This window comes from Phaethon lepturus, unplaced genomic scaffold (assembly GCF_000687285.1).
Source record: "Phaethon lepturus isolate BGI_N335 unplaced genomic scaffold, ASM68728v1 scaffold18121, whole genome shotgun sequence".
NCBI classification, from domain to species: domain Eukaryota; kingdom Metazoa; phylum Chordata; class Aves; order Phaethontiformes; family Phaethontidae; genus Phaethon; species Phaethon lepturus.
In genome coordinates this window covers 33,612-50,992 of record NW_010520998.1, presented here as the reverse complement: position 1 = coordinate 50,992, position 17,381 = coordinate 33,612, and the positions used below count along the sequence as shown (strand labels likewise).

The window sequence follows — 17,381 nt, the reverse complement described above, 5'->3', positions numbered from 1 at the left end:
AAAATGAGGAACAGGATTAGCTTTCAAAGGGAAACAATACATTTTAACATCTTGGTTAACATCTCATCTTCTGTGCACAATATAACTGTTAAGGAAAAAACACTCTCCAATTTCAAGAGAAAAGGTCATCTACTTTTTCAGGAATCCAGCACTGGAATAATTTTAAATGTCATGTGCATTTAAGGATACATTTAAAGACCTTTTCATAAAAAATAACAATAATAAATATTAATTTCTGTTTAGCTGGAACTTCCCAGTATATTATATTAAGTATAGATATAATATGCATATACAGATGGTCAGGTAATATATATATATATATATATGCTTATTCTAAAAATCTATTGTTCCCTTTTAGGCACTAAAAAAAGAAAGCCCTTCATGGCAATTGCTTTGAAAACTGAATACGAGACAAGATAGACAGACAAAATGGTTAGAGCAAAGAAGGGAGAGGGGGGAAAACAACAACCAGCTCTGCCACAGGAAGCCAGCAGCCATCCTCTAGGAGTTTCATGACTGTGGCCTACGGTTTTTCCTGCATGAAGTCCTGAACAATTTGGGGATCAAAGTATCTCCTGCATTTGAAGTGTGGATTAGTGCTCGTGAAATTATTGGACAAAAAGAAAATTATACTGAATTAAAGTAAGGGCCCAGTTCTTAATGCATGGTTGGCTGATGTGTCTGCAACACTAAAGACAGGTTACACCTGAAAGACAAAAGTGATAATAAATTTGGTAACATCAAGGAGGGGAGGGGAATCTGTTGGAGTAAGAAAATAAACTCTTTTAATGGTTAGGACCATCCAGCACCTTCTCAAAGAAACATGAACTTCTAGTCACTGGACAGTCAGTGTCTGCTCGCTCCAGTTCTGCTAGAGTACTTGCAAACGCCGTTGCACGATTGACACAAAACCAGCATACGATGCTGCGGGACTTACATGGACTGGCCAAAGCATCACTATTCACGGGCAATGCCAGCTTTAAGCATGAGCAAGAGCACTACCGACCTTGTGGACTCACAAAGCTGCCTAGAAAGGCGATGGTCAGACCTCTACTACCACAGTGGAGGAAAATCAAACAACATAAGAGGTTCAGTTTTGTTCCCTCATAAAACAACATGACATCCCACCCCAATAACTCCTAAAATAACTTGCGAAAATGCTTAAAATTTGCAGTGCATGCTTTGTCACTGGTCTTCCATTGACTAGCCCTGTTCAAGTCAAGGGCACAGCTTTAATTTATACGAATCTTTGCAGGATCAAAGCTTTAAAGAGGTTTTATTTTTCTACTGAAAATATTTAGATGGTGTCCATTATGACAATGGAGGAGCAGTGGGCAGTCCTTAATTTCATATGCTTCTCTGAGGTGGTGAACAACGGTTACTCCCATTCACAAAAGGAAACTGAGGCACAAGGAAACAAAGTCACTTGCCTGTGATCATAAAGTCAGGGGCAAAACAAGGAACAAAACCCCATTTTTTTATTCTAAATATTAAACTATCCCTTTGCATGGGAATACAGGTGGGTTAGAGCCTATTCCACAAGCAGATGGATAAGAACACATACTGATCACGATAGCTGTGTTACCCCTACATGCACAGATGTGTGTGCTACCCTGAATCCTTATGCTTTATCACACCACAATTTCTTTCTGAACTCTTGCATATGGATTCAATTTTGCACTCAAGGCAGAAAACCTCAGGTGTCAAAACAGAAGAGCTGCCATTTCCTAGATCCTCAGGAGGATGTCACAAAATGTTATTTTTTTCCTTCTCACACTCACATACCAATAACATTCCCCGTACCTGATTTATCTCCGGTTATGCACACATTCGGTGCTGCACCCTGAGCTATCAAAATGCCTCCTGGTACCGATGTAATCCTTGCTGAATTGTTTCCAGAAGTGGTTTCTACCTGACAGAGGGCTGGTTAGTAAGGACATTGCCTAATGTTTAAGTGAGATTTGGAGGTACCCAGCAAGTGACAGAATCAGGCTCTTCGCACCGCAGGGAGCCCCCCTGTGAGCAATTATTTATTTAATGCCACTAATTGCACTGTGTCGGAGACGGCTGTGGGACTGACTGCGCGTGACCCGGCAGCAATCGCATGCTCTCTCCCAGCGCAGAGGCGAGGAGGCGCAAAGGAAAGGATGACGTGACACCAGTGTCAGCGTAGACACAGACCCATGTTAGCAACAACTGCAAGCTGCTATTTTTCAGAATAATTAAGTAATAATCTCTTTTACTTTGTAATACACCAAGCAATAAACTGCTGCTGCAATTGATTAAACGTCAAAGAAGAGCTAAGGTGTTTAATCAATCACTAGAGCCACTTACGGCAAGTATAATACAAAACTACAGAGATTATTGATATTACACAATGAGCCAGAAATGGGAAAGAAAATTATCCCTATTCCTTCCTCTGCGATGCCTTGAATGTGTTGTGCTGCTTCGCTCCTGCTTTCTAAGCAACGAGCGCTTTGGGTTCACGTTTAGCTGGACCAAATACTGAGCCAAAGGGAAATCACAGCCACCCTGGTTTCCATGCTGGGGATCTGGCTTGGTACGGGCTGGAGAACGGATGGGGAATTGGCTGAAGCAGGTCCTAATGGATCAAAAATGAGTTTTTGAAGGACTGGAAGAAAATAATGTGGGGACACAGACTGATGTGACTGAAGTGGGAAATGCAGAGAGAAATTTCCATACATTTCTCCTCTGAAATTATTTCAGTGAATGAGTTGTGGCATCCCCCTCCAAGCCTGACTAAAACTTTCTGTGTTCCTTCTTTTCACATGTATTAAAATGCCAATATGCTCTGTGCAGTTATACCTCATATATTTGGGATGGAGCCTTCTCTCAGCTACTCTAGAGGAACTCAAAATGCTGTGGCTAAAACAGTATTACAAGAACAGAATTTAGTCCTGTAAATGCATACGCAGTGGATTGGGGAAAATCTGTACGAGTGTATACAGCCGTGCCCCAAAGGGCTCATCCTGTATCACAGGAGGAGCTTTGCCAGTGCCATCGGTAGATGCAAACAGTTAGAAAAGTCTGCTCTCAGAAAAACACTGACTTCTTGCCTTAAATGCTGGGAGAAGATACCACTGCCCCTGGTACGTACGCTGCTGCCACAAACACGGGGTATTTTGGGGGATGGAGAGCCTGCCTGCTTCGTGTTTCAGTCTCACTTGAAGCCAGGCAAGGTACACTTATTGTCCGTGGACATCATTAAATGTGGCACATTCTGCTATTTGCCCTGCGAACTCTAAAGTTTAAACAGAATGATGTCATTTTATTGGCCTTGTAATCATTGCTCATATTATAAAGGTCACACATTTCACATTGTGGCAGAAAATCAATAGCTCTGCCAACAGCCTCTGGGGGAAAAAGTTTTGCTTCTGAAGAATAATATATAATAAACAATTTTAGTCCTTACTTTATCATGGCTGTAATCTTGGAGAATAGTTACCGTAAAAATCTGGCAAAGGCTGATATATAAACTCATTAAAGTTAGGAAGTGATTTAGAACAGGACTTTTAAAAAGATTTATCTTGAGCTAAACGGCAAAGAGGTTTGTTTAGGTCTGCATTTAAACAAGCTCCAAGAGCTCTTTAACAGCTTAATTTTGTGGTAGCTGTTGGGGAATTCTTTCAGGTTTACAAGTCCTGTATTTCTCCAGCAAGGTGATAGACCTGAGCGACGTGCAAGCAGAACTGAACCTGCAGATAAGCAGGAAGCACAGACACACTCTGAATGGGCAAGGGGAAGTTACTGGAAAAGATTTTGTATTTTCTGGAATAATTTGGTGTAACAAAATAAAGCCAAGGCATTTGAACATACTCTGGCTTCTTATGCTTCAACTTAATTACTTAAACTAGAGAAGACAAAGGCACAGGGAACCTTTTAAAGCAAAAGATGGCTCGACTACACTCTCAAATAACAAATCAAAATCGGTGTCCCTTTCTGTTAACTAATATACAGAAAAGAGCTAAAGCGTTTAAATACTGCTAGCAAGGAAAATAGCTCTAAAACCTCATCTGCAAGATTAGGAGTGGATCTGACAAAAGAAAAAGTAGAGAACTTTACATTTTTGGTATTCATTTGTCCTTGAAAAACATTTCCATACTTGTAATACACACAGACAAGAATCAGCACTAGTGTTTTCGTGCTTAATAGTGATGCAACTGAGTTTTCTGCATTATAAATATACGTATATCTATGCATTTTCCCTGCATTATTCGTATCAACATGTTCACGTAACCGAACTCCTGTGTGATTCAGTTCAAAACATTTAATAGTGAGATGCCTTGATTTGCAAAGCCGCATTTAGAGTCTGGCTAAAGTAGCTGTGTAAGTGAAACACCACTAGCGCATCAATTTGTCAATTTATAGACAACGCTACCATCTCTAATTCAGACTTCCCTCATGGTTTGGATATGCTGCCTTTAACCGGCTCACAACATTCTTTTGACTGACTAATGGTTTGGCTACAGGCTCACTCAATTTTACATCAAATACGAAAAGCTACCTATACCCAGTGCAGATGCCAGCCAACTCTCTGTTTACAAGCTATAGTCAGAAAGTCAAAACAAATTCTGGATGTTCAAAATGGAGCCATCTGCACAGAATAAACATGAAAAATGTGAAACATTTTATGTAAATGTACATTACTGCCTAGGAACAGTTGGTTCAGCTTCCTCCCAGGCTGCCTGGTTGGGAACAGGAGGACTGACAGAGTGTGTGACACCTATTTACATTTGGAGCCATATGACTCACTGTGCCGTAGACACAAAGGTGTGACGTATATTTAAGCTTCGTGCTCCAAAAGGGCACTGAAATAAATGATTATCTTTTAAAATAAAGACACATTCAGAATTACGTGTGCTCTCCCGGAGCACACGGGATTTGGTGTGCGTCTTTTTCTTTCTGCCTCTCCAAGGTCCATCACTCCTGCTTGTGAACTTGCTTCTCCCAAGAGAAGACAATGTGAAAGAAGTAGCTCCATAATATAGGCTCCATTTTGTTTATAATTGTCCTGAAACCAGGACAATTATAGTCAGAATTTATTTTTAACAAATAGGAAATCAGGCTGATTTTGATAGTGTAATAAAAGAAATTGGTACCTTTGACTATCTGTTGCTTAGGATCTCATACAACACAGGAATTTGAATATCCTCCACTAAAAGCATGTGTTTGAGCTCAGGGGAAGGGTACGTGACTGCCGGCACGCAGGCAGGAGCTCCAGCTCCACCCTCGATAAGCCCATCTTTTGGGGCTGGTCCCTCCCTGCATGGACCAAAGCAACGGCCTGTCCCACCAGCCAGCTGCCTCCCGGCCTCTTTACCTCGCGCCTTCCCAGGGTCTGCCCCATCAGCTCGACGTGCTGATCTTGCTGGCTTGCTTTCATAATCAGGAACATAAATGTTTACCCTACATTAACTGTGTTCCCATTCCACTAGAGCAAAATATTTGCTACCAAGACAGACAAGGCAAAAAAAAAAAAAAAAAATCAAATTAACTGGCTTTTTTCCTTGGACAGTGTTTTCGTCTCCAGAAAACAGGAAATCCAAGATTTTTATGTAAGATGAAGCACTTAAATGAAGAGAAGCTACTTCTTTTTATCTCTGTCAAATTATTTTGATTACCAAAGAAAGGACTCCCGGCTGGGATAGGCAGCTTCTCACGAGGCTTAAGAGTCTGTTAGCTATGTGCTCATTAAAAACTCCTGTTCAAGTCTATACAATTTAGACTGAACATCTTGTTTACTGTGGAACATAATCCTTAAAGCATTGAAACTCCAGGCAAGGAAGAGAGTGTAATGTTGCTGCATCTTAACTGTCCACTATTTGACTTTTCATCATCTTCAGAGTTATTAATGGTTCAGAACCCACATGGCTATCTCTCTTGGGAGAAGCAACAAAGAAACTTCATTCTATTATAGCCAACCTTCAGCTACGAACAGAACAGACACGGCACTCTACATGGAAAGTCGTATTTCATACCGAAGACCTTGATTTATTGTAATTACATGCTCATGAGATATAAAAGCATAGCTGCCCAAACATACCAACATACATTTCCACGACACACACCCCAAGATGCATGTGCATACCATGGTAACAGGTTATTTACTGAGTTATTCAAGTTTATGCAGCTGCAAGATAATCAATCATGTAAATGATGACAGGAAGGGACATTTATAGAGCAACATCATTGCAATATGTATGTCATAAGGCACTGAATGTTCTATTAAATAGGATTTAAAAAAAAATAAATTACACCCTAGCATTGCTTCTCCTTTGGAATTCCTTTATCAGCTCAAAATGTATTAACTTGCAAATCTCTGCCTTCGTTATACTATCTTGTAGATAAATATTATCTTTGAGCCTCAGCCACTATCCATCTGTCTCGTGAGAGACGAAAACATATACTGTAATGGTGCTATTGTATGATTACGATAAAGAACTAGTAAAATCACAAGATTAAATAAATTACATTGTTTAAACACAGGCTTGCAAATTTGTCATGAAAATTTACCTGACCAACAAATGCATTTGCTCACTTTTACCCAGGATGTTCATACAAATAATGTTCCTTGTTCCAGGCAAACAAAATTTGGCAAGACTAGTGTAACTTATTAGGGTCAAACGCTGCCAGTTTGCACCTGCTCTATCAGAAAGAAGTCAAGAAAATTAATGGCTGTGAGCTCAGGTATGCCCCAGCAGCTCCTGCTAATTCACCATCACAGAAATGATCATTACAAACCAAGACAAGCAACGGGATTAACAGCAAATGCTTTTGTTCATGGGCAGCATGACCAGAACAAAATAAAACAAACAAAAGCGCCACGTCTCCTATATACCCTTAACGCTATTCACCGACGGAACACCATCTAATTGCTCGGTCAAGATGGTTTCTAAAGGCGCGGGATCAACGGCAGCCTGTAACGCTATAGTGTCGGGGATCACAGTCGGAGGCACAAATATGCCTCCCTGCTGAGATTTAAGAAAGAAGATGACGAGTTTGAAGACGCTGACTTAAATGAGTAGCAAGTGAATGAAGAAGTGAATAGCGAGTGCCCTTGGAAGAACAGCATTTCATGACCTCGACTTTTGCTAGGGACTGAGAATAAACTGAATCATAAGGTACTAGTGGAGAAGTAAAAAAAACTGGGCCAGCTTATTAACAGCACGGGATCTAACTTGCTTGCAAGCATCACTGTCAGCCTAATTCAGCAAATATGTGGCAAAATAGCCCGGGGTGAGAGCTACTATTTGTTAAAGGTAAATAAAAGATGCAAGCAGGTTTTGGTGGATTATATGGGACGGAAGATTAAAAATACAATGAATTACAAAAATTATTCTCATCAAACTTAAAGCTCACCCCCTTAACCAGCTCCTATCTGATTTGTTTTAATGATATTTATTACACTATCAAAAACCAGCTTAGCAGGGAGCTAGCATTATGCAGCTAATAAATCCGTTTCTTAGGAATGTGGTGAAATTTATACAACTAATTATCTAGGTAAGTCTATCCAAGGCTTTTTCTTCATTGCAACGTCTAGAGGGAAAACAATAATAAAATAATGATAACCACAATTATTATTTATTACTACTACTATGATTATGGTAGTGCCCAAAGATCCCAATCAGCATTTCAGTAATTAGAATTAATTCTGTCAGGCACTGGTTCTTTCTCACTCAGCTACAGGGTGTTTCTAGTGCTTTTCTACAGTATAGGTAGAGCCAGCCTGTGCTTTGGACATCAATGAAAGGTAATATATTGCATCACCTATGGCTACAGTACATGCAGGAAAGGGCAGGTAGCTCTTCTCACCCCATCAATCCCTGCCCACACCACCTCACAGAACTGCTTGGAGTATTTAAGTCACTGACACTTAGCTCTACGCAAACGAAAAAAGGGGGGATCATTATCTGATATGATCATAACCTGGTCATATTAATTCAAATTCATTATCCCAATCCAGCGGTGCTAATCTTTGATGATTTAAATGAAAGGAAGTGAACTGCTGATCCCTGGAGCTACCTGCTAGCATGCTGGAGTCAGAGATTTGACTACCCTTGTTTTAGGGCGAGACTTGCTCTTGGAAGTGGCCCAAAAATGACAGCTTTCAAGAACATGGCTCCAGTTTCTATGCCGTGGAAGTTTTTTCCATTGAACTGCACTTTGTTAGATAACTGTTCCCTTTTGCCTCTGAATTTCAACACAGGCAAGCCCAGACCCGGCTGCAGGATGTAAGTAAATACAGGCAGGCCGCCTGCACCGGCACCCGACGATCTTACGGGTGGTTGTATGACAGCTGCATGGCTTGCAATAGGCCTAGCCAGAGCAAGGGAGGTGGTCAGTCTGTCATTCCTGGGGTAAGATTTGCAGGATTTGTAGTTGTGTCTAGAAATTATGTGAGCGAGAAGCCCAAACTACAGTAAATAGAGATGCTGTCAATGAGGGAGAGGAGCGAGAGGTTAAGTGATTCTGCTCGGTGCCTCTGCAAGCTGCAGCCATTACGAGGCAGAAGCTCATTTCTGCGCTGCACCTCGAGGCCCTTCTGTCCTCCTCACCACAGTTTCTCTTCCGAGCAGGGCACATCTGTCTGTCCCTCCTTTCGCAGTCTGCATCCAGCCCAAGACACTCACCCTCCCAGTCCATGGCCACGCTCACCGGGCTGGAAATAGCTAGGCTGGAAATAGCTGGGCTGGAAGTAGCCGGGCTGGAAATAGCCGGGCTGGAAATAGCTGGGCTGCGACGCCTGCTACGGGTTTTGTGGCTGTTCCTTAGCCTGGCAGCCCAGCAACCCCTCTGGATATTTGGAAGCTGCGGTTCATTTATGTAGAAGACCATACATTTTTGCGTGATGAAAACATGTTTTCCAAGGCCTGGCAGCTGCAGAATTTGAAACCCAGCAGGCAGCTCCGACAGGCGGGCGGGAGTGCGGCTGCTCGGCCAGGCAGAGCAAGGGAAGCGCGCTGCCGGAGAGGGGCCACGGAGAGCAGAAAGCCGTTTCCCATGCCAGGGTTTTACACCCAACCCACAGCAATTATCAGTCCCTCATTTAAGAGAAAAATGTTGTCCGTAGCATCATTTACGCCTGCACCCTGGCAGCAAAGGGTGAAGAGTATTTTATACTCCTGTGCAACCTCCCATTCTCATGGACTCCTTTAAATGGTTTAACAGAAACCTCTGGCACTGTCTGTCTAGGCACAATATACCCTTCCTGGCACCTGAAACAAACATTGTATTTTTGACTCCCTATTTCTCCGTTTTCAAAGAAATGTTATAATTTGTTTCCACATTTGTTCTGTCCTGCAATGGAGCTGAAGCATGCAGATGTAGAAATGCTGCCTGTTCCTCTCCCGGAGTTAAAAGCAAGGTTCTTAATAAGAGGAAAACATGAAGGGGTCACTAAGAGTAGATTTTTCTTTCATCTGCTATTTCTCATTTTGGGCTTTTTACAACGTAAACACAAACCAGACAGTCTGTTTTCCAGACACCTAAATGCTTCTGCAGTTTTGTCAGAGTGTTTCAGATGGATAGCGGCAGGTTTCTCTGTCTTGCATCCAAATGTTGCCTTTCCACACAATGGTGTAAAATGCAGAATGACATCTCTGTCTTCAGCGTAGGTGTAAAGCAAAAGGAATTTGGTCCTCTCACTCTAAATGCTTTACTTCTCCCACTCTGCTGCCCTGCCTTCAAGCCCCCAGAGAGTATATACAGCCCTATTTTAGGAAAAAAAAAAAAAAAAATCTGAACACTTGCGGAAAGAGGGAAGGTATCGTGGAAGAGCAATTTGGCCATGAAGTCACTGGCTCTGCTCCTTAGGACAAGAAGAATGAACACAGCGTTGCCAGATTACACGCCATCAAAAATGCTTGCTTCTTGTGACCGAATCTCTTTGTGTATATGATATACTGCTCTGTGCTAGTGGAATTAGGTGGCCAGGATGACTTCAAAGTTAGAAAGCATCATTAAAATAAAATCTTGAAAAGATAAAGCCTATAGGACAGGATCTGTGTGTCTTTAGTAACTGACCACAGAGAAATAAAACCGAAGTCTTCTTACAAAAGCCAGCATTTTGGCCAAGAAGAGACTTTTATGTCAAGTGTTTCCTATTATTGTCATATTTGGTAGAGATTCCAGCACCTTGGGTTGAATTAAGAAGAAGAAAGCAGCAAATTAAAATGTTCCGGTGAAACTCTCTTTGTTATGGAAATATCGGACATTCCATTTTTCCAGCAGCTGTATTTGTCTATCCCAAATGCAGCTGGAAAAAAATGATGCCTCTTCAGGGGATTTTCCATTCCTTCCTTCCAGAACACAGACATCTTCTACCTTTTCTTCTAGGGCAGATGATACAAAGACACAGAGCTCATTTCTCTCCCTGCCCAAACCGAGGAGCTGTAGCTACAAGATTGGCTTAAATAAGAAAATCCGTGCTCTGAGAGAGGGGCATTTTAGATATGGGGGTTTTGATGGATCCTGACCTACTTCCTTCTTTCTGTGTACATATATATATGTGACATTCAAACAAACACTAGTTTCATAAGGAATCATTCATGTACTTTTAAGGCAGCTACGAACCAGGTGTCTAATCAGAGCTGGGTGACTAGCCTTTCTCCATGGGCAATGAAAAATGAGCACTTCTAGAAGGCAATTCATGTTATTTATCCTAAGGTGGTATGAATAGCCCTATAGACATTTCTGTCTTCCCTGACAACTGCAGAGGAAGCCTAGATAACCAGCTTAGGCTGGACCCCTGAAGGAAGCAATATAAAACCCATCATAAGTTTAGAGTCTAAGCAAATCACCTTGGCTCTCTCTTTATTAATAGTAAAGAGGGATGGCCTCCTCCTTCATCTTGTGTCTTAGACACCTATTCTACGGTGAGAGGACTTGCCTCCTGGAGAGGTCTGTCTCCCTCTCTGTAGGCTACAGCAGCAGTCTAGAAGTCGAGGTTACACTAAATGCCTTAGATGCCAACCTTGGGCCTAAATGTTGGTTGACTAACAGCAAGAGACAAACACCTCTCATTGCTCCAGAGGGATCTCCTACCTGCCTGCACATCGGTATCTGAATTAGGAGAAAAGGCTCTTTCCAGAAGCCTTCAAGGTGCTTCTCTTCATTGCCTGTACCATAAATTAGGCCCTTGCTTTGGGGAGACTGATTTCTTAAGAACCTAAAATATAGATGCAAATTAGAGACCAAAGTCAGGCAGACTGGAAGCAACTGTGGTTGGCGGTGCATTCAAAATAGGTAAGACAGTATTTAGAGGACAGACTCCTATTCCAGCTGCTATTTATCATCTATTTTCTCCTGCAGTCCTATACTGCAGTAATCTTGCATGGGTCACAGTTTGAAGAAGCTGACTAACCGCTATTTCCCTAAGCGCAGATAAAGTATATCAACTCCTCTGTACGCTCCATGCCTGAAGGAGCAAGCACTGAGGCCAAGTACTCAACTCCATACCTGTCATAAAGTAGGCTCAAATATTCACCACAAAAAAGAGTATACTTTAAAGGGGATTTGATGAAAAGAACTTGAGGAAACCTAGCAATCCCCAAATATATTTAATGCTGTATAAAATTGTTCCTGAGACTGCTAGTGATAGCCCCACAGCCCCTGAAGTTACTGCAATACGTCCTCCTCCAGGACCAGCTTCGGGCATGCACCCACCCTCACACATCCTCATCCTCCCCCTGCACCTCAAGTTCCTCCCTTTGTGGGCACAGTGAAGTGGAAGAGACGTCAGGAACATTTCATACCTGCTGTTCCTAATACACCTAATCCGTTTCAGATGAAAAGGATTTTTCAGATGAAAAGGATATCAGTCCATTTCACTGAAAAGGACTGAGTGGTTTTTATGGTCAGCTGCTGTTGGGAGGGAGATGAAAGTCGAGTCCTGGCTTAGGCTCGAGCGCTGTGCAGCTCCTGACGGGGACTGGTTAACCTGGTTCCAACCGCACAGTGCTTGGTACGGTGCTGAGCTTAGGCTAAGCTGGACTGGATTTACCCAACCTCAAGAGGGCCATGCTCATATAATTAGAAGATAATTCACATGGAACAAGAACTTTTCTGGACGAGGACCAGAATGCTCAGCACGTTGCAGGATTAACTACTTCCTGAGAAACTAAGGGTGTCTTAAAGTGTGCTCTCATTACCAGATTTGTTTCAAAAATAATAAATAACTTCAGAATTGTTTTTGTCAATCAAACCTGTTTATCATTTTTTCACTACAGTGCAAAAAACCAACACATTTTTTTCCCTGCTATGACTAATTCTCATCAAATAGCCTTCCTCAAAATGGGCAATAACTCTAGTTCTATTGTGCTTTTTGTCTATATTCTTTTTTTTTTTGAGGAGGGGATAATTGATCTTATTTGTTTTTGAACATTTCACTTTTATTCTTTTGAGACACTACTTGCTATTCTATCATCAGATACCGCCTCCAACACACAGTGGAATCAATGGCAGAACATGAGGTTAACAATAACTAGCCTGTGGCAAAGAACAGCTGAAGTAAATAGTCTGAAAGATGTTCTTTTTCTGCATGTTTATATAGATGCACATAGCACCTTCATGAATAGAACATCTCATTGATGCTTCTGGTGACCTATTGGTGCTGTCAGTTGGAATGGCATTAGAGTTTCACCCTAGCATGCACTTATTGAAATGGCCTTTATATTATATGGAACATAAAGAGATGTCCTTTATTCTTCAAGAAAAACTGCCATTTCTTGTTTTGATTTCTATAATAAAACAAAGATAAAAATCACATAAAGCTTAAATTACCATTTTAAAGAAGATGCTAACAGGAGAGGATTCTCGTTGTGTTGTATTCATAAACATACTGACTCTGTGAACTATAACGATTTTGTATTATTAAGGGCATGATCCTACAAAATACTGAGTACCTCTTGCAACTTGAGTCCTTGACTTTCATTGACTTCATGGGGTTTCTAAAAGGACTAGGGTTTCAACTGCAAGTATCCTCTAAAAAGCAAGTCTTTAGAAATTCCACCCCAAAGGCCTGAGTTTATTGTCTCACAAAGACACATTTGCTTAGTTTACAGGTGAATATTTATTTTCCTCACGTGACAGTTTTGCAAACCCAACTAGATGTCAAGCTGGATTTTCCCCCGTTCAAGCATCATCATCAGTAATAAATGTATTTTTGCCTTGGATACACCTGTGCAACTGCATTAGCCTTCATCAAGGTTACATGTGTGCCACTGAAGTTATATATGGAAGACAACTGGGACAGAGAGACCTGACTGTGGACACAAATCAACCTCTGGAATATTTATTGCTGATGATGATGTGAAAGAAGGCAAAAAGTGGTGAGGTTGGCAAGTGGGCTAAACCTTTGACTATTTTTTTCTTGTAACACATTTGAGTCTTATGTGAGCAGCTGAACGACAATAAATGCTGAAATCTAGGGTTTTGCTTTCATTGTCTCTTTTCAGAGCATTTAAAAAGTTTTTTGTTTTTTTTTTTTTAATTATTTCATATCAGATCAGTGTTCAGCCTAAAGTATATCTCCATTTGATAACTAAATAATAAAGCAGAAACATTCCTCAGCATACTTCTAGAAATAGATGCTGTCTGGTGACTTCTGCACACAAGCAGATGTCTTTGCAGCAAAATCCAAAGGACAGTCTTCAGCCAGTCAGTTACTGGCTTTCTGTAAGTTGATTCTAAGATTTTCTTTCCTTATAGACTACTCCTTATCACCCTAAAGAGCACATATTGTAGCCTTAACAATCAAATGATAATGAGCAGACAGAAAAGAAAGGAGAGGAGAGATCTGGCATAGCTACAGCTAGCAATCATTAGATTTACAGAGGGGAAAAGACATGCTTCCTAGGCCAACATATTTTTTATGAATAATTGATAAGGCAGCCAGCACAGTTATATCATAGAAATGTAATATATATCCATAATTATAAAACCAGCTCTGTGCAAAAGGACATGATACACTGAAAGGAGATACCAGCCAATATGCCATCCTGAAATAAAATACAGTCACTATTGTGTTAGTTGGCAAAATTTAAATACAGGATTTGAAGCAAGCAAAATGTTCTTTAATCCCATTTTTTAGCACAGTCCAGGCTCAGTCTGCTCAGGAAAATACTGCAAGGCAAAATCAGCAGCTGCATTAATTTGCTGATGATTGAGAGAAAAATGAAAGTTATCCTCATGTTTTTTTTCTCCCTACTTGCTACTCTAACTTACTAATAATACGAGAGTACCAATTTATTCCTATGCGAGTATATGAAGCATACAAATTGAAAAATCAATGTAATGGAAAAAAAAGATTATCATGCACTGTTTAGAATCAATCAGCTAGAAACAGAGGGGGGAAAATGCGAAGGTGGAGACATGATGTTTGGAAAATGTACATATTGTACCTTCCCTAAGATAGAGAGTTTGTAAGAAAAAAACTACCCTTAGTCTAACATGCAGACTGAGCTATATTTTGACCAGAAAATCATCTTATTTCCAATCTTTTCTAGAGAAATTAATCAGTTGTCTTTTCTTCTTTTAGAAGTCCCCAAATAATAAAAAATATCAATCCCTTTGCCCATAAAAGCCACACAAAAGCATGTAACAAAGATTTCAGGGTGAAGGGATTACGATACTCAAAATGCTTTATTAGCACGATGTCTCAGCATCATTCACCAGAACGCTGATGGCTTATTGTAGCCCGAAGGGCAGACTTTTGTCGTATGTGACAGAGTCCCTTGAAAACATCGACAGCAATAATTTTTAGTTGTGGTCTGGATCACCATTAGCAGTTGAGGTTAAATCTTAGATCTCTCAGTGGTGGAACACTTTCTTCGGCCAAAACCAGCCTCTACTGATCAGAAATAATTACACTATACGAGTCGGATGCGTAACAAATGGGTCTGAGTCTCAGTTTGGAAATACATTCAGAGGAGGTGGAAAGAATGGCTACTGGCTCTGTGACAGGAGATTCAATCTTCATAAACCTGCAAGAGAGGGGAGGAAAAAAAAGCGACACAAATGCGCCCTACAAAAGAACAGAGCAGATCACAGCTGGAAGGAAGGCAAACCTTTTAATCAGGTCCTTGAAATACAAGCTGCAGGAAGCTAGAACATTTTGGTGGACTTCAAACTCTTTGCCTTCAACAATAATTTTCAGGTCTGTAAACTCTTTCGCTCTGCGTTGCTGGTTCAACTCCTTCAACATTTCTGCAGAACAGAGAAGACAGACAGTGCCAGGGTTCCCATTAAGAGTTTTTTATTTTTACTTTTTACTTTTCATTTTTTTTTTGTAAAGAAGTAGAGAAACAGGAAACAACTGATATTTTTGTCAGTAAGATTGGCTCAACATAGACAGTCAGAAGTTACGAACATAACATATTTAAAAAAGAAAAAGAAAAAAGCAGGAACCAGTACGTCTAAACAACTGAAATATATATACAGAAAAAAAGGAAAAACAATCCTAAATTTGGAAGGATTAAAAACGAAAACAAAATATTTCAGCATCAGCAAATCAGAAACACAGAGAATGCATTATCACAGAAAAGTTAAAATAATTTGTTATAATAAAAATCAAGAGCTAATGAATTTCTATCCAATGCAAATAAGTTTTGAACATACTAGAATAATATTAGTAATATGGTATTATGATGCAATATGAACTGGATATGGGTCAAAATAATAAAACCACAAAACCTGCAAAAATAACTTATTCTTAACATAGTAAAAATGTGTTAAGCCTCTCAGTTAACAGAATAAAATAATACTTCTAAATAATATATAAATTACAGTGCATAAAAAATTAGCCAAATTACCAATGCATCTTGCAATATACCTCAGCTATACAGACTACAATTGTATATGTTTCAGAATTAGCTTAAAAGCATCCTTATGATAAAAAATAATCTCACGCAGAGAATAAATTACTGCCTTTTATAGCAATTCCCATTTTTTGCACTCCAAGGATTTTTACCATCACAGCATTTTTATTTTTTAGCCTTCAATGGCTTCATTTACAGCAACAATCAACTTTCACACATCATGAAAGAACCATAATGATTAAAATAACCTATGAAAGTGTTTCCATCCTGCAATAAAGCACCTACCTTGCGTGATGCCTCCTTTTATAAAGCCTATTGGTACTAACAGAATGAAATAATAGCATGCCACGTCGTCGTGTGTGGATGTGAACTACTAAGCAACCTACATGTTTTATATACTGGCGGGACTTTTAAGGGTAAGACTTCCCTCCAACTTTGCAGACCAAGTGGTTACCAAGGTGAATAATATACTCTCCACCTGGGCGATAGCCTGGCGGTTTAGAAACCAGTGATCAAGATGATAAAAGAGCTGATTTTAAATACTAAAGGATTTTGGTTTTATTTTATGTTTGCAATAGGTCAAGGTTCTCATTTTCTCAGTGTAACACCTTGAACACATTCCTCTTCAGACAGATCTGTAAATCAACAGCAGTTCTTTACATGGAGTCCCTCCCTACAGAAAGTAAAAGGGACCTGAAGAGTGTGTAACTATAACTGCATTTGATGCCACTGCTGGGCTCGGGCACTGGGCTGCCAACGCATCGCCAAAGGGCCTTACGGTGAAATGAAGATCCAAATAATCTCTGTGTTCTCCTGCTTCCTCAATGAAACTCAACAGGAATCGTTTCAGCAAAGCACTAGTGGTTAAACAATACGAAAACAGGCAAATATACAACTGTTACATGAAAAGAAATTGAAGTTGTCCCAAGCCCCAACATCTGTGGTGCACATTTTTCAGGCCTAAGTAAATAAATGTCACCTTGCACATTTATGTCTATTTAATGGAAACACAGTAGTGTCTGAAAGGCTAATTATTCTGTGCTGAAATGGGTCAGTGCTCTCCAGAGAGCAAGCAGATCATTAGAGAGGGCACAGGAATAACAGCAGGCTTGTGTCAGATCTGTAATAGGGGAAAATAAACCACTCTGTCCTGTGGGTGCTATAGCAGGGACTATTTTTAACAAATTCATCTGAGCTAAAGTACAATGATACATTTTGAGCAAAACTTAAAGTGGGAACTGAATGTTCACTCTTCTGCAGGGAAGTCCAGCCTTTTGCTGGAGGTTTGATGCCTAAAGTCTGACTTGACCATGGACGCTTCAGGCCTCAGTTAAAGACCAAAGATGCTTTGGACACCAGGGATGTTCTACCCGATTTAGGGTCAAAGTGACTAAAGGCTCTGGTTTCACAGGAACAGCACCAGGTGCTTTCTTAGCTGCATATTTTTGGAAACAATTTTTCTGTCCCTTTTCACATATGAATGACTTTTTTTTTTCTGTCTTGGTCCATTTTCCCACTTTCACTTACAGCAACTACATTTTTCTC

At 40.4% G+C, this 17,381-nt stretch overlaps 1 protein-coding gene across 1 annotated transcript in view; it reads right to left on the bottom strand.

Moving 5' to 3' along the window:
• The window catches only part of KLHL29 (kelch-like family member 29), a 61,979-nt gene extending 46,756 nt beyond the window's left edge, over nt 1-15,223 (bottom strand). The window contains exon 1 of the mRNA XM_010297555.1: nt 15,087-15,223. Within this exon, the coding sequence (XP_010295857.1) occupies nt 15,087-15,223 (137 nt within the window). The remainder of the gene's footprint in view (nt 1-15,086) is intronic.
• Nucleotides 15,224-17,381: the final 2,158 nt, after the last annotated feature.